The 18,715-nt window shown below is 36.2% G+C and overlaps 2 protein-coding genes across 2 annotated transcripts; both read right to left on the reverse strand.

Annotated features, from left to right (window-relative positions):
* Window positions 1-12: 12 nt before the first annotated feature.
* Window positions 13-3,478, reverse strand: LOC103954738 (SRSF protein kinase 1). The gene is made up of 4 exons (XM_009366560.2): window positions 3,165-3,478; window positions 1,626-2,594; window positions 974-1,021; window positions 13-826 (listed from the first exon to the last, which is right to left on the reverse strand). The coding sequence occupies exons 1-4, from the start codon at window positions 3,351-3,353 to the stop codon at window positions 410-412; spliced, it is 1,623 nt and encodes a 540-aa protein (XP_009364835.2). The 5' UTR covers window positions 3,354-3,478; the 3' UTR covers window positions 13-409.
* Window positions 3,479-14,774: 11,296 nt separating this feature from the next.
* On the reverse strand, window positions 14,775-17,103 carry LOC103954735 (E3 ubiquitin-protein ligase RSL1). Its single transcript, XM_048569437.1, has 3 exons — window positions 16,363-17,103; window positions 15,552-16,216; window positions 14,775-15,053 (listed from the first exon to the last, which is right to left on the reverse strand). The coding sequence occupies exons 2-3, from the start codon at window positions 16,124-16,126 to the stop codon at window positions 14,951-14,953; spliced, it is 678 nt and encodes a 225-aa protein (XP_048425394.1). The 5' UTR covers window positions 16,127-16,216; window positions 16,363-17,103; the 3' UTR covers window positions 14,775-14,950.
* Window positions 17,104-18,715: the final 1,612 nt, after the last annotated feature.

Consider the following 18,715-nt stretch of genomic DNA (forward strand, 5'->3'; position numbering starts at 1 on the left):
AAACAAAGAATGTACACCCAAAGGAACGATATATTCACAAATTACAAACATCAATCTTTAAACGAAACCTAGTCTAGTGAAAGTTTGATACATATACCTTCCATAGAACCGTAAAATTGGATATAACGAAATATTTGATAAGACTGTTTGTAATCAAAGACAAGATGTGCTTCGAAATTTGATCACGATTGAGAACGATACTAGAGCAGACTACTGGTAAGCACCAATCAAAGTCGCATCCCCGAAACACGAAATGGATTAACAAATGAATATGGAAAACCAACAAAGCTCAATGCTTTGGACAAAAAAGGAAAGAAGGAAAAGGAAGAAGAGAAAAACACAGCTCTATGGTAAAAGAACAAAACAAATTGCATAAAACATGGAAAAGAAAAACACCTGAACCAACTGATCATGCCTGTTGTGATGAATTTAGTGCACTTTGGGATTCTTTAACAGGTTTTGAAGATTCATCAATGGCTATATTCCCCATTCCCACCTCCATTGCTTCCCTCTCATCCTTCTCCACCTTCTTAGAAATACTCCCGTTGGACGCCTGAGGTTGCACACCAGCCACGGAAGGCTCAAGGAGTCGAGGACCTGCACTGAACCATGAATGACTGAGGCATTGTGCAGCTGTTGGCCTCTTTTCAGGCACAAAATCAAGTATGGGAACTAGAAACTCTGCCATGTCATTTGCATCTTGCTCGCTGAATGCGTACTTCTCTGTTAGCACCTTATTAAGAGGCCAGAAACGCAAACGTCGAATATGCTTCAAATCCCCATACCGGTTAAAGAAGTCCCGGGAATACTTGCCACCTAATGCAGTCTGCAAAAGAAACATTTATGAATACCCTTATTTAACCAGATTTATTGTGAAACAGTATAAGCTCACATTCTTGATTCTTCAAAGTGGCAGCGTAAGCACTGCATATTAGTTTCACTTCTTTCAGTGAGCAAAGTATCATGGTATTACCTTACGGGGAATTGTTCCAAGAAGTTCCATCATCAGTGCCAGGTGATCCTGAAAAATGAGATTTAAAAGTCAATATGGAACTTAAATTACTTAAAGGAATACAATATATCTAACACCTAGTTTTTCAAATACATCGTAAACTTCCTTGAAATTCGAAGTGTGCAGTCTACTCCCGTCACTCTATCATCAATTAGCTCAATACCCTATTCAAGCAAATCCAGTAATGTCTCAGGCAAAAAATTAACTCTGTAATATTTGCTGAATTATACTGGTTAGATGATGCTTATGATGATATCGAAATTTACAAATTTGCAACTACAATGGCCCCTTTAAAGTGTTAAGTGCATCAGATAAGACAATTTAGGGGGTGGGGAACAATAATGACCGCATAACGATAGAACATACAAAATGGTCCACCATAAGGTGTACGTTTTAATATTTGAATTGTTGCCTGAACGAAGAAAATATACATGTTCTATGATCTATCTAGGTGGCTGTCCATGGAAAGAAATATTTTGGTGAATTCTCAGTATCTGTAAAAATATCCTATTTGGAAAATCAGACAGTGCAGTACTTCAAAAGCGGCAAAGCTTTAAAAATCTAACAAAAATCTTCAGCAATTTCAGAGGAAGAAATCAAGAATTTCGCATACCTCATCCCGATCATAATTGTCACCGCTGTGTGGATCAAAAAGAACGTCACCAGTGGCTAGCTCAAAACAAACACAAGCAAAGGACCATAAATCTGCTGGAGTTGAGTATTTCGCTCCAAGAATAACTTCTGGACATCTGTACTGCCTTGTCTGAATATCACTAGTAAACTGCTTATATGTCCAACAAGCATTTCCAAAATCAACCAATTTGCATTTAAGGTCAGCTTCTGTGAATAACTTCTGCCTTGCAGAACGGCTTGCTTTTGCTTCTTGAGTTTCTTCCTTTTCTTCACCCTTTACTGATTCATTACTAACCCCAGAATCCTTCACTTGTTCTTGAACAGAAACCCCATTTGATTGTACTTCATTAATAGAATCTTCCGCATCAACTGTTGTGGAATCTGCCTCCATATCCTTCGAAATTTCCCTTCCTTCACAACCTTGAGTTGCCTTTTTAGCCTTTTTACGGATCTTCTTTTTCTGGTTTTTGGTGAGATCTCCGTTTAACTTCTTAATGTCTTTAGAAGCCCCAGAGACGGGCACATTTTTATCTTTGCTGGTTGGAAGGATGAGAGGAGCACCTGATTTCCTAGGATCTTTAGATGGATCAATCATTGACGAAAGCAAAACATTCTCTGGCTTTAGATCAGTGTGTATTATTGAAAGTTGACTATGTAAATAATCCAAACCCACTAATATATGGAAACAAATTTCTTTGACCATGTGCAGTGGAGCCCCTCGGTAGTCATTATACTTAATAAGGGTCAGGAGGTTATCCCCCAGGTACTCAAAAACCAAACAGACGTGCTGTCCATTTGGGCCTGAATGCTTGAAGTGATCCAAAAGCTTCACAACACACTTCTTATTGCCAGGGTCTCCCTCGGCAATCTGTTTGAGAATCTTTATTTCGTCCATCGCAGCTTCAGTGTAATAACGAGAACTCTTTTGAATCTTCAAAGCTACATAACGCTGCAAACAATGAATTTCTCATGTTGTTAAAGGTTTGAACAATGAGATTATAGAATGGGTACTCAATTACTTTCGTACACATGCATAAAAAAATCCGCACACACAACAGGAAAGATAGAGAATCTTCAATCCAAATGCTAATAAAACAACTAAGATAAAGTAACTGTAACAAGAAACTAGCTCAAATTACTAAAGAGTAACCAATGCAATAAATTTATTCAGAAAACGAGATCCTTACTCAACTACGCCCAACTCTTTTCTCTATTTGTATAAGCCAACCAATATAATCTGAGAATTTGAGCCATTCCCTAATATTTTTTTTATTTGTGTTCTTCTACTCCTCTTGCAAATTACATTCAAAATTTTCTTTTCATTCTCACAATTACCGAATTGGTTCGCTATCAATTAATTGGATTCATCAAAAAACTATGCCTCTTTTCATTGCCTAAACCCTAAATTCCCAAAGAATCGTACAGAACACAACATTTCAATTCCTCTACTCTTTTCATTTTCCCTCAGTTTCTCAGTATCCAAACAAGCAGCATTCTTCACAACAAGACAGATACATACCGAGCTCTTTGTGTCCCACGCAAGCCAGACGGTGGAGAAGTGGCCCCACCCGAGCTTGCTCTGCACCACATAGCAGCCATTCTTGAAGGAGTCCCCAATAGAGACGGCGTGGTAGCCTCCCTTCTTGTAATCCTCGGTGCCTTCGTCTTCCGATGTGTAATCGCTGAGCTCGTCCCGGTCATCCGCCATTGGAATTGGGGAATTAGGGTTAACTCTTCACCGAGAAACCCTAGTGAGGTTTTTACTGGAACAAAGACCAACAAAGAAAGTTGATTGAGATGGCAGAACCGCAATTTTGGGGAAAAAAAAAAGAAGAGAAGAAAGGTGGCAGAACAGTAAATTAAATATAAAAAGAAAACAAATGGGCCTGGCTAGCCCGGACTCTACCCGGCCCAAGATATTTGGGCACCACATTTGTTCATGGTAAGATTTGAACCCTATACAAACATAATCCTAATATAAACTTCAACCATAAGCTTTATTTGATTAAAAACAAAACTAGCAAAATTCCCACGCCATTGTTTGAATGAACCCTAAAAGAGTGCAATTGTGGACCAGACTGAACCTAATTGTAATAACTTGTTTGGTAAGTTTGACTTACATGAAAATCCACCTAACCCGAATCAAACCGCATAAACTAATTCTTAACTATTGTAGCACTTATTACATTTTTTTATCGGTTGTTAGTGTATGTACTATTATGTTTTTCTCACAGATTGTGTGTCCTTAACTATGTTCAAATGGTTTCTTATTAATCAATTCAATACTATTTACTATTTAGACACACAAAACTGACACATTTACTGACCATTTCCTATAAAAACGTGTGCCTTAACATTGTATATAAGATTCAGAATTTGCTCCCTTTGTTTCTCTCAATCGTAGGGATTTGTAGCAGCCAGATTAGACTAATTAGTTTGTCAATCAAAGGGATAACCATAACTACCCAAACTAAGTAAATTGCAAATCCCCTCTTCTTCTTTTTTCCAAAATGTTTGTTAACTGTGCTGGTAATCCTCTCATATTCCCCAGAAAATGGTTATGATTTTGATGATGGCAAGCTAGAAACCTACCGATTACTCAATCAACCCCTTGTAATGTTCCATTTTATCATAACCCTATCCCTTCATAACAAATGACCATTTCCATCAAGATTGGATGCGATATATTACCCCAAATTATACCCCTCCTCCAAATTCAGTTCTCGAACTACGATCGTCACTGGAAGCACCGCCACCGAGCTTGAGTGGCATTGTAAATAAAGCTACCTTATGTACCGTGTCATGCGATTTTGATTGTGTTGGAAATATGCCCTGAAAGTCAATCTTTGGAAGAAACCTTTCAGGACAATGAATTGATGTATATATATGACTCTTATACATCGGAAGGCAAAGATACTAATTGGGACTATCTCAATGAACGAAATATGTCCTAAATAGTGAATCCATGGACAATGGATCGATGGAAGAAGTAACCTAATGATGTTAGGTTACAGAGACCTTCTTCTCATAACCATCATGTCCAAAAAGGTTCCTGGTCATAAGGATTGTCGGAGGGATACTGACAATCCATAGACTGGTACATACTATGTCCGCTTCAATTGGAAGGATGGAAAGTCTCATCCCATTCGTGTAGCGACACTAAGACAAGCATGTAGGTGCTCATTAAGGGAATGAGTTCACTGAACACAATCGAACGAGAGTACTTGCATGGAGGTCTACTCACATGTCAAGCAAGTAACTCTAATGGTTGGAATAATGTAAGTAATCCTTTGACCTGAGGCATCTCGTTGTCTTGTGGTTAAGTACTTAATCTTTGATTATGTTAAAGTCATTCCATTCGAGAGTGTCCAAGGCATCGTTGGGGTTAAGCCACTTAGCCATGAAGGCAAGTGAATGCGCAACAAGGAATCTCTAATCTTCGATAAGAGAGGATGAATACTCTAAGATATGATTCGGGAATCTTCGGCCGAAGTATCGAGCGTAATAAAGGAAAGCGTTCCTATACGTCTCAAATGAATCGTATAAGAAGGAATAATCACATTAGGGGTTTGACATTATAAATCCATACCCTAGTAATGTGATTGAGAGTATTGTTTTAGAGAAGGATCGAATTACATTGTAATTCCAACTGAATAGGTTCTCCGAATAACTTCTACATTAGCTTGGGTAGCCATGATATATGATTAGATGTCACTCATGGCTTGTGAGTTCTTCTAGATGATTAAATGTAGTCATTAAAAGGAAGGTGAATTAAAAGTAAGTTTTAAATCACTAAGTGATTGGATAATCAATTGGATTGGTGCCAATCACCTCACTGCCTTGCTAATTAGAACCTAAAAGATTGTTCACCGATACACTCTTGTAGTGAGTAACTAATGGATGAAGGAAATAATTAATTGGATTAATTAAGTGTTTTGATTAATTTAGAAAGTCTAAAGAAATCATAAAAGCGATAAAGATCGTTTTGGGCTTAAAGAAACGTTCGGGTTTAATCGGGCCCATTGGGCCAAAACCCATTGGGCTTTTATTCAAGCATTGGATGACTTGAAATAATTAAAAGCCCAAAGCCCAAATTAAACACAATAGGCCGGCCATATGAGAAGGGAGAGAAAGTAAGTCAATTGTTGATTTGTTTCTTTAAGAAATAAAAGGAACATAATATAATGAAAGTGTGTGTGAGTGTGTTAGGTAATTCATAACATACACAAAAGAAAACAAAATCATTCTCTCTAAAAACTTCAAAGGGCCGGCCACCAAAGGGAATTCTAGCTAATCATCTTATCACCCTTTGGTTAATTCCTTCATCTTTCTCATTACAAAGTGGGTGAGGATCTTTAGAGGTTTTCATATCTTTGGAAACTTGAAGAGGACCTAGGAGCACTCATTCTCAACAAAGTGGAGGAGGCAAGGAGGGAGGCTAGGCTCAAGGAGTTCAAGGAGCAAAGAGCTTGGAGGTGGTCAATCCTTGGTCTTAGATCTAGATCAAGAGGTACAAAACTACTCCTAAACTTTGTTCTTCAATAAATTGTTTTTGATGCATCTTATATAAACCTATGCATCTTGAAGGGGATTTGCATGACTATAGCTTTGATAAAATGTATGACATGCTTCCGTTGCTTTCGTATATAAATTTTGAATTGTATATGCATGCTAGTCACTAGAAATCCCACATAAATCTCATATTTTCCCTTCAAGTGGTATCAGAGCCAAAGGTTTATGTATGATGTGTCCTTTTAGATTTTATGCATATGGGTTTTAATTTTATGTATGTCATATTATTGCTTCATTCAAAATATGTTTATCTTTTGTTTTTTCAAAGTGTTGAAAAATTGTAAATCAAAAGTTGAAAAAGGATATGCAAGAAAAGTGTTTTTGATGCATGAATGAAGTTTGAGTTTAAATTGTTTTTCATTCAAAATATGTTTATCTTTTGTCTTTTTCAAATGTTGAAAAGGTGTATCAATAGTTGAGAAAGATATGTATGCAAAAATTGTTTTGGATGCATGAATGAAAAGAGGGTTTAGAAACAAAAATTTTGGGGTTTTATTCCTCAAAGGGGATTCGGCTAAATGGGGATTTTTTGTTAGTGTTTGTGTCTTGTTTTGAACCTCACACACACACTTTGAAAGCTAGAAAGTAGTGATCTTGTCACTTTTGTTTTTTGGGTTTGAAAAATCACCAAGAACATACAAATCTTGAAAATATGTTCATGGTTTTGTTCTTGGTGTTCATGGTTTGTTTTTGGTGAAAATGGTTTTACATGCATTGTTTTGTGGTTATGGATGATGTACATACCATCCATAGCCTACACCAAAATTTAAATTAATACCTAGAATTGTCTAGATATATATTTCCATCACCCTTTTCCCTAAAGTCCTTAAAACAAAACTAAGTGGCAAACAAGATTTTTTCTTCTTTAAGTTGAAATAATGCAAGGTGGGTGAGACCTACCCACCTTCCCCTTAATATGGCCGGCCATCCTCAATGGTTTACCCACTTGAGGGTCCTTTTGTAATCATGAAAAGTTTGGTATTACTTTTAGTATTTATGGTTTGACCCCTAACTTTTTCATATTTGCATTTAGACCCCTACTATTTAAAAATTGAAATGTTTGATTTTAATTTTATTTAATGTTTAAACTCATCATTGAATTATGCCCATATGCACTAAATCTAATTGTTTATATGTTGCATTCCATTTGATTATTTAATATGATTGAGTAATTAGTAAATGGGTGACTATGGACTTATGCCTTAAACGATAATTGAGCTATGAGATAAGGCGCTAAAATCAAATTGTTTGAACCTTGGGAATGTGTTTTAATTACTGTTTCAATTGGACCTTGTCACGTTTCGACATTAATCTATCTCTCCCTCTTAGTATATGTAATTTGTAGGAATTTGTACAAATCGGTTTGTAATTCTTATTACTTCTTAATCTCTTTTAGTTAGTTGATTCCCTCTAGTGCTAGACTAGAGTTTCTTTAACTATTGGTAAGGAGACATAACTAAAAGAGGGTTTTGACATGAGATTCAAGATTAAATGGGTCCAACGCCCTAATAAGCAATGAATGATTGTCTTTCATTTCTAATGGCTCAATGAAAATGTTTTAATTGGATTGAAAAGCACGTAATTAAATTGACACAACCTCCCCGAGATCTTATTCAACAATGTTGGCTCGTTGTTGCAATAACCCAATAAGTCCATGGTCATCCAAGAGCCTAAGATAACTATAAAGTCCAATTTCAAAGGATTGCAAAACCCGTAGTAGTAGTAGTTACTTCCAATATTTGAAAAATTCGTTTTTGATATTGATTTGTTTTTCTCAAAACAAATAGTGGGAGTATCATACGCTACTAAACTATAATGATTTCAATTAGTAGTTATATATATCTCCAATATTTTGAAAAATGTTTTGATATTGATTTGTTTTATGAAAACGAATAGTGGGGATATCATATGCTACTAATTTCATTAACTTTGGACTAGTAGTTGTAATAGGACAATTTATTTGAATATGTTTAAATAAATAAAATTGATGAGACCTTAAAATCCCTCAACAAACGAATATTAAGTTGATAAACGAGAGATGTTTTTGAACATTTCTTCGTAGGCCTTCCACCGTGGTGGGCTCCAATCGTTTGTGACTTGTACACCGGCTTCACCCTATCATGGGGGAGTACAAAGTGCATGCTTACACTCAGGAGGAGTCCATGAACATATGATGAGGTAAGTGTAGGCAACGAGGATAGCCAACATCGTATCATCGTGAGGTTATTCTTGAACCCCTACATGAACTAAGCATGGTGGGAATAACTTAACTAAGTGCAATAATGCCAACATCGTATCATCGTGAGGCAACATTCTCTAGAGGCCAAACTAGATGGGTAATTACAAGAGTTGTAAATGGGTAAGTGTACCCTCTCATTATTATTTTTGCTAGCCAACATCGTATCATCGTGAGGTGGGCTTGGTAATAGTGAGCCTCCTATAACCTGCTAGGAGCTTTCTTTGAAATCTCCCGGATTCCATCTTGAGGGATATGGAATTTGCCAAAAATGGTGGGTGGTGTCATTCGGTTTAAAGACCCGAATCGTGTGACTTAAACAACAATCAAACTAATTTATTTTATTGTTTATGTATTTAGATATGGTTGGAAGCACATTCGCGAAAATACTCGACAAACATTGCCTAGAGGGGCACAATTTCCCATCATGGTATCGTAATGTCAAGATTCTCCTAACGTTGGAGAAGATTATTTACGTACTTGATAAGCCTCTTCCTGACATACCTCTTGGCCCTGAGGCCACAGAGGATGAACGTGCTAAGTATGACAAGCACGTTGAGGATGATACACAAGCCAAGTGCTATCTGTTGGCCTCCATGAATGAGGAGCTACAGAGACAGCACGAGGGCATGGACAGTGCATTTTCCATAATACTCCATCTTACGGAGTTATATGGTGAAGGGACGCGCAACCGTCGCTTTAACACTGTTTATGAACTTGTGAAGACCAAGATGGTCAAAGGGGCTCCAGTGCATCAACATGCACTGAAGATGATAGGATTCATTGAACAACTGGAGAACCTAGGTACTCCACTTGACGGGGAATTGGCCCAGGACTTTATATTGGCTTCTCTTTCTGATTCATTCTCACAGTTCGTAATGAACTACAATATGAATAAAATAGATAGTACTCTCTCTGAGTTACTAAACATGTTAGTAACTGCTGAGAAGACTATGAAAGAGAACGTTGTAGGGACTGTTGCAGTAGCCTATAACAAGCCATCCTCTTCCAATCCTAAGCCGTATGGCAAAGGAAAGGGGAAGGAGATAAAGTCTCCCACTCCTAAGCCAAAAGGAGGAGTGAAGAAAAAGAAAAAGGAAATGGAGCCCAAGGGGACTTGCCACCACTGTGGAAAGGAGGGGCATTGGAGGAGGAATTGCAAGTTTTACCTTGCAACTCTTAAGGACAAGCCACAAGGTATGGTTTATGTTCTCATCTTCAATTCTAATTGTTAGATCTTCTAAATATTTATATTTGATATAAAGTGCTAATCACTTGTATAAATGTATATAGGTGGAGGAGCTAAGTAGAAGAGGAACAAGCAAATAAAAGAGTGAAGAAGGGTTCGGTCACCATGATTTTGCTTACTACTTGGGAAGTTTGTTTAGGCATTTAAAGATTGTCTTTAAACTTTCTTATTATGTTAAGAACTTATTATGTGGCTTCATATGATGGAAGACCACTATTAATGCCTAAATGTTTGAAGGTACTTAAATAAGTCTCTAAATGTTTAGAGCTAATTCCTTTTAAGTTAAAACATTGTGAATGTTTGTGTTATCATATTAATGTAATGTGATGAATGCCTTCTAATATATTATTTCCTTAAAGTAGTGTTATGAATTGAATATTGTCTTGTTGTATCCTAGTTGAGATACAAGATTTATATCACATTATAATGATATAAGTAATAAGAAAAACGTTTTCTAGGGTTATCACTTAAAACACAATAATCAAGGTCACTCTTGATTCAATTAGTAGTTTTGAACAACTAATTGGGCATTCTTAAAATTGTTTTAAAATGTTAAGTGTGTTAGTGATTAAAACCAAGAAAGAAGTGTCTAAATCTATAAAAGGTTTAAAGATTTTAATCACTTAATAACAAGGCATCAACTTAATGAAGGTTGAAACAGATGAGCTTGAAAGGTTTTAAAACTACTACACAATGTCCTCTACTCGTACATTCCACGTTTATACATTTTTGAATGTATGAAATAATTTCTCATTAAAGTCATAAGAAATAGTGGGAGGTGTTAAAATGGATATAAACTTGAATATGATTGGTTTATAGTTGTCTGAATAATAATAGTATTTGACTATTATTAAGAGTTTGAAATTTTAATTGTTAAAAGACTCAAGCTCTTCAAAACGTTAAAAATCTATGTTGTGTAACATTCTAAAGAATAGTCTTTGAATGTTGGTTTCGTCAACCTAGCATAAAATGGTTATATGTTGGAAGTTGTCCATCATTCTCTTTTACGAGAACAAGCTAATAACAAAGCATATGGACAAGTTGATGAAACAAAAGGGAATAGTTTCAAAATGAGTCACAACATATAGTTTAACAACAAGACAATTCAAATTCGTCACCTCATGGTTCAAATCATAAAATTTTCTTATATGATAGAAAATCTTTTTCATATGTGTCATAAAATCACAAAAGGGACACATGTATGGACTTGTGAGTAGATATCCAAAAGTGAAAGACCATGGGTTATCACTTTAAGATATTACTATATCCCAGGATCAGAACCAAAGCAACTGATAGAGTATTATTGCCTTTAAGAAAGGAACATCAAAGTGGGACTTTGGAAGCGTGCATTCACTTAGGTTACGAACCAAAGTGAAAATAACCCATTTTAACAAATGGAACTTCATAATGGATGAAGTACTAATCATATGAATGTATTGTTAGTATCGTACTACAATGGTCTCAAGGTTGGAGCAAAGTTTGTATAAAGTATACAAACGAAATATATATATCGATATATTGTTTTAGAAACTGCTTCAAAAGGTGTTTTGAATGGAAGGGGTTCTTTTAGAACCAATGATTGAATCCAAACCATAAGGTCGTTAGTAGGATACTACGACGTAATGGGGCGATAGCTCAAGCCATGGAATCAAGGTCTCATCAAAGTATTCGAACACAAGAAAGAGACATCATCAAAATGTTTTAGAAACATTTGATAAGTAAATCCCTTTTAAAATAAAAGGCGATTAAATACATAACCAAGTTAACCTACGAGCATAAGAGAAGGAGATTGTTGGATGTATAAGATACACTAGTGATTGACTTTAGTGCAAGTGGGAGATTGTTGGAAATATGCCCTGAAAGTCAATCTTTGGAAGAAACCTTTCAGGACAATGAATTGATGTATATATATGACTCTTATACATCGGAAGGCAAAGATACTAATTGGGACTATCTCAATGAACGAAATATGTCCTAAATAGTGAATCCATGGACAATGGATCGATGGAAGAAGTAACCTAATGATGTTAGGTTACAGAGACCTTCTTCTCATAACCATCATGTCCAAAAAGGTTCCTGGTCATAAGGATTGTCGGAGGGATACTGACAATCCATAGACTGGTACATACTATGTCCGCTTCAATTGGAAGGATGGAAAGTCTCATCCCATTCGTGTAGCGACACTAAGACAAGCATGTAGGTGCTCATTAAGGGAATGAGTTCACTGAACACAATCGAACGAGAGTACTTGCATGGAGGTCTACTCACATGTCAAGCAAGTAACTCTAATGGTTGGAATAATGTAAGTAATCCTTTGACCTGAGGCATCTCGTTGTCTTGTGGTTAAGTACTTAATCTTTGATTATGTTAAAGTCATTCCATTCGAGAGTGTCCAAGGCATCGTTGGGGTTAAGCCACTTAGCCATGAAGGCAAGTGAATGCGCAACAAGGAATCTCTAATCTTCGATAAGAGAGGATGAATACTCTAAGATATGATTCGGGAATCTTCGGCCGAAGTATCGAGCGTAATAAAGGAAAGCGTTCCTATACGTCTCAAATGAATCGTATAAGAAGGAATAATCACATTAGGGGTTTGACATTATAAATCCATACCCTAGTAATGTGATTGAGAGTATTGTTTTAGAGAAGGATCGAATTACATTGTAATTCCAACTGAATAGGTTCTCCGAATAACTTCTACATTAGCTTGGGTAGCCATGATATATGATTAGATGTCACTCATGGCTTGTGAGTTCTTCTAGATGATTAAATGTAGTCATTAAAAGGAAGGTGAATTAAAAGTAAGTTTTAAATCACTAAGTGATTGGATAATCAATTGGATTGGTGCCAATCACCTCACTGCCTTGCTAATTAGAACCTAAAAGATTGTTCACCGATACACTCTTGTAGTGAGTAACTAATGGATGAAGGAAATAATTAATTGGATTAATTAAGTGTTTTGATTAATTTAGAAGGTCTAAAGAAATCATAAAAGCGATAAAGATCGTTTTGGGCTTAAAGAAACGTTCGGGTTTAATCGGGCCCATTGGGCCAAAACCCATTGGGCTTTTATTCAAGCATTGGATGACTTGAAATAATTAAAAGCCCAAAGCCCAAATTAAACACAATAGGCCGGCCATATGAGAAGGGAGAGAAAGTAAGTCAATTGTTGATTTGTTTCTTTAAGAAATAAAAGGAACATAATATAATGAAAGTGTGTGTGAGTGTGTTAGGTAATTCATAACATACACAAAAGAAAACAAAATCATTCTCTCTAAAAACTTCAAAGGGCCGGCCACCAAAGGGAATTCTAGCTAATCATCTTATCACCCTTTGGTTAATTCCTTCATCTTTCTCATTACAAAGTGGGTGAGGATCTTTAGAGGTTTTCATATCTTTGGAAACTTGAAGAGGACCTAGGAGCACTCATTCTCAACAAAGTGGAGGAGGCAAGGAGGGAGGCTAGGCTCAAGGAGTTCAAGGAGCAAAGAGCTTGGAGGTGGTCAATCCTTGGTCTTAGATCTAGATCAAGAGGTACAAAACTACTCCTAAACTTTGTTCTTCAATAAATTGTTTTTGATGCATCTTATATAAACCTATGCATCTTGAAGGGGATTTGCATGACTATAGCTTTGATAAAATGTATGACATGCTTCCGTTGCTTTCGTATATAAATTTTGAATTGTATATGCATGCTAGTCACTAGAAATCCCACATAAATCTCATATTTTCCCTTCAGATTGTGAGTGCATAAACGGATCTAAGAGCAACTCCACCTCAAGAAAATTGCTTGGACGACTAGGCCATCCAATCCCCCAGCCTCCCCAAAATTACTCCAACCTTGCCCAATCAGCTGGGCTCTAGAGGGCCGGACCAAGCAAATGGGCTATTCTAGCCCAGCCTTGTGACGAGTTGATTTGATGTTGCCTGGCGTTAGCCACGTGAAGTCCTTTTTTCTTTTCTTTTTTTTCAACCAGGCACATGCATTACACACGCAAATATCGGCGAGTGAGCCAACACAAAGACATAGTCGGGGCCAACACTGCAGCGCATAGAGCTCTTCATGGTTGGGGGCAACGTGACTGTGTCTGGGCCGTTAGATTTCTGACAGTTAAAAAATTTTGAATTCGAAAAGAACGGCTAGTACACGTGGCGGATTCTAGTTCGTTAGATATTCCAATCAACGGTCTAGATTTTTCAAGCTTAAAAATTACAATTTATATATATTAGAAACAATCCTATTATTACCGTTGGGATTACGTGTCAAAATTTGGGCTTTTGGATTGACCATACAATGTAATCCAACAGTCCATATTAATTAGGTAAGATAAAACTTATAAAAAAATTATTAACAAATACAGAAAAACATCTCCACCAATTATGCAGCAGTGGAGGTGGTTGAATCTCGTTTTATGGTTATTAGGTTTTACTATGTGGTCACTTTTGGGCCTTTTCGGTTGGGCCTTGGCTTTTGGGCCGAGACACACTTTTTGTAATTTTTTGTTTTATGTATTGAAGGGAACCTTTACTCATGTAATGAATGCATAAGTAGTGCCCCATTTGTGCCTACCCTATTTATGGAGCTGTTATTTTATTTCCTCACTCATCTACCGTCTCCGTTGGACTTTGTTATAAAAATTCCCATTGACCTAAGAAAAACATATGAAATGCTTCTGACGTTCAAGGGTTTCTAGAAGATGAACATGGAGTCAAGTTTCGTTCAAGGGTTTCTAGAAGATCAAGAAGGAGTCAAGTTTCATTTAAATTTCTTAATTAATTTATTTAATCAGTATATCCTGAGTCTCCTCACATCCTTGAAAGGTTGGAAACAATTCAGCAAGTTTCTTCCCCTGGCACTTGGCCTTTGGTGTATATATGATGGTTCAACCCAATCTCAGCGAGCCCTGGACGTGTCTGAGACACAGAAGAGCCATATACACAAAGACTAATAAAGGTTCTCCTACTTGAAGAAGTGTCTTCCATGCGAGGTGCTAAAAAGTGACAACCGCTTTAACTTGGATCTTCATGTATTTAGACAACAGACGGTAAATTCGAGAATTGGGTGATCTTGGTGATGATAAAACCGCGCAAGCAGATAGATAAGGTGCTTCTCTTAGCACAAGTTACAAAAGTTGCAACTACATTTTACCATAAGAAAGAAACCAAAAGAAATTGACGAAAAAGCAACGGTGATAGGTTTAGAAATTACATGTGTTTGTTCACATATAATGTCATGTCACACTGCTTGTCACGGCCTGATAATAAAATGCTCGTCCCAGATCGGGCAGGAACAGGTTGCATGCTTGTTCTTCCATTCAGCTCCACAATTATAGCAAAACTGATGTCCACATCTACAAAGACAATAAAGACATGGTAAAAACAACAAGGGTTCATACAAAACTCATGAAACTATATATATAGCAGCATCCAAAAACAAAATGAAAAAAAAACACGAGTGAAGCCTTTTCTTAGTTTTCTTTGTAAGAAAGTCGAGAGAAAGTCGAAATGTCCTTACAAGAGAAAATTGCATTTGCGTCGAGATCTTGAGACACCATGTAAAAAAGTATAACTTTACTAGCAATATTAATGTATTGCCCTAAAATGTTAATCCACATAAGAACTCAAAGGAACTTCCTCGCAAATTGGAATGTGAAAAATAAAGAGCGGTGTTCATGAGAGTAAAAGGGTGTGCGGAAATCACTTCCCCTCTAATCTTGTCTTTTCTTTTCTTGGCTATTCTTTCATATGTAACATTTCAAAGCTTTCTAAATTAAGACAGCCAAAAGAATCACAGAGGAAACCTAAAAATTAATCAGACTGGAGGGACTAGAAGCGTAAAGCACAAGCACCTGCAAGTGATGTGGTAGCAACCACTATCAAGTTCAACCATATGATTGCACTTTGAACACTGGCGCCAAAGTTTCTTCGACGCAAATGATTTCAACAATTGGTCTTCCACGCAGGAATACGTTTCCGATCTCTGGAAATCGTAGCAGCTCATATCATAGTGCCAAGGAACCTTGCAGTTGATACAGAAATAGTGTTTACATTTCACGCACTTCCTGCCTCCCTCACCAACAAAAGAAGTCTTGGTATTTTCCAAGACCTCCTGTTTCGACATTAGTGCAGAACACCTCGGAAATGGGCAGTAAACCTTCTCCGTAACAGGAATTGAAGACTCCTTGATTCGTTCGATCAAAACATTGGCTAGTTCAGACGACAAGAATGTCTTACAACTATCGACATTCACCTCACACTTACAGTCTTTATGAGGGCATTGTGCCACGAGCCCGCCTTGCAAATTTATTTCGACGTGATGTTTCAAGCAAGGCAAGCAATATTTGTGTTGACAAGTACCAATCGAAAGCATTCGAGCAACATCAATGTCTTCAAAACAAATCAAACAAGTTTCCTTCACACTCATGGCTTTGCTAGTTCGGGCAGGTAGAGGGGTTCTTAGAAGTCGTTGTATCAAATGTATAACGCTGCTTGCAAGACTCCGTGAGTTCGTAACCTATTTGTTATATATTGTCAGTCTTCTCCATCAATTGCAACAATATAACAAAAGCTTCTGTGCTAACTAAAACAGTAAAATTGAAATGATGAAGCTACTTTAAACTAACATATCAACCAAGTTATCGTCACAGGAAAAAGATGAACCTTTTCAACTTCAAACCGCAAGCTCCGTAGAATTTGAAGAAGAAAAGTTCGTTCGCACAATTTATCAGAGCACCACTCAGAGTAGCTTTCGGTTGCGCGTTCTTGATGGAGAAGAAGCAAGAATTCAACCAAAGAATAAGGATTGCAGAAGATCGTACCGGTTTTGCAGAGAGAGATTGCAAAAGCAGCGTAGAAGTCAGGATCGAAGACACCGATCGGCCATGTACGGCGAAGATACCATATGGAAATGAAGAAACTAACCTCAACAGTGAAGTTATAGAGAAAAGTAGAGAGATAGAATTCTAGAGAGAGAGTAACTGCTTTCTGCAATTTTTTTTTGGCAAAATTTGCAAGTGATCTCAGTCCAACATGACTTGTTTGGAATTTTTTTTTAAATATTTAAAAGCATTTTTAATAATAAAAATTTTAAAACCAACTTTTATTAAAAATACAAGTAAATATAAAAAAAATACTTAAATATGTTCTGGAAAATACTATATAATCGATGCATCATGCAAAAAGTACTTCAACCCCATAGACTTCTCTATTGGAATTTGGAACCGACTCAATTGGACAGATTCTAACCACTCCATTGGAACCGACTCAATAATTTTAAACCTCCCAAGTTAACCAAAAAAAAAAATATCTTTCCTCTCAAATTCACCGAAAAAATAAAAATAACTTTCCTCTCAATCTTTTTGACACCTGAAAGCATCTCAAGCATTGATATCTTGACACCCTCACCCCCACAGTCCACACCACAAAACGATCCATGTTGTAAAGGTTATGAAAATAAATGCTCACATATTTTGGCCTAAGATGAAAAAGTAAGGAATACTTAAGAATAATAGTATTGTTGTTGCTACATGATTCATAATGCACTCATTTCACTTTAATAATTCTTCATAGATATAGTTCTATATAAAGAGTATTCCGTGTATGATCATAATACACAACACAGAAAAAAATGAAAGCAATAATATCAATATCCTTTCATTCCTTTCATTCTCTGCAATCTTTTTGTGTTATAGTTACAAAAATAAACATGTATCACGTTGCAACTACTTCACTCATGTCTCTAGCAAATGTTACCTCTCTAACTTTTGCCTATTTATAACAATCTAAGATTTTGAGATTCTTTCTAGCTAGTTTCGAAATATCAAAATTTCAAGAGATTTTTCAATATGCTCAGATCATAAAATAATACATAACATGTAATTATATATTTAAAGAAACACTTTAAAAAATAACTTTGCACTAATTATATAATTACATGTGACGTATTGCCTCGTGTTTCGAACACAATGAAAAATCTTACCAAATTTCAACTTCAAATCTTTGAGTTTTGACGAGAGAGAGAGAGAGAGAGAGAGAGAGAGAGAGACGTGGTCATGAGTCATGAGGAGTCATGCCTTCATGCATTGCGAAAGTGGAGAAAGAGTAGCACGTAAGGTTTGATTATGAGTATAAACCAGAAGGGTTTTCGTGGTACGTCTTTTGGAGTTCTCCACCTTAATCAATTTCACAACAATAATTTAGGTTCTATTTGGTATTTGATTTGAGTTCAAAATTTTTAATTCAAAAACAATTTTTAAGTTTAAGTCCTAAAGTAAGCTGTTTGGTAAGCCCATTGTGCAAAAAATGAACTCAAAAAAAATTTAAGAACAACTCGTTATGATTTGAGATCGCCAAAAGTCAGGTTTTGTGGTTATAATGTGTTCAACTAAAGTCATATGGAATTATCTATTCAACATATTATATATTATTATAGAAATGCCAGGAGACTCTCTTAAAAGTGGAACTATTCATGGACTCTTTGATATTAACGTCAATTTCCACACTAACATTATAAAATATTGTGTAAAAAAAAAACGAAAAGAGATGCAGCCACTTAGTACTACTATATAATGGTATTCCTCTTCACTTGTAAGTAAGAGGTCTTAGGTTCAATTATTGTCAAACGCGAATTTGAACCACATTATTGCTAACCCATTATAAGGCTTAGCCCACTTTCCCACCCTTTTAGTGTAAATAATATCGTTTGTTAAAAAAAAAAAAAAGTTCATAGAAAGTCCTACTCTTGAGAGATTTCCTTTTGCATAAATGATATTATCAAATGAGAAATAATAAACACACACCCTTTGTAGACAAACGCTCCCATGTTTAGTTTTCGGCTGTTATTTTTGTTTTTTTATTCAATTAGATAACCAAAAATAAAAATTCGATAACCAAAAAAAAAAAACAAAGGAAAAAAAAGAATTGTGTGAGACTAAAAGAAATGTGTGCAAAAATTATCTTTCGATTAATTATCCTTCTACAAGGGTGTCTGTTGTGTTGTGGCATAGAAAAGGGA

The sequence above is a fragment of a genome, unplaced genomic scaffold (assembly GCF_019419815.1).
Source record: "Pyrus x bretschneideri cultivar Hongxiangsu unplaced genomic scaffold, Pyrus_bretschneideri_v1 Contig5, whole genome shotgun sequence".
In the NCBI taxonomy this organism is placed as follows: Eukaryota; Viridiplantae; Streptophyta; class Magnoliopsida; order Rosales; family Rosaceae; genus Pyrus; species Pyrus x bretschneideri.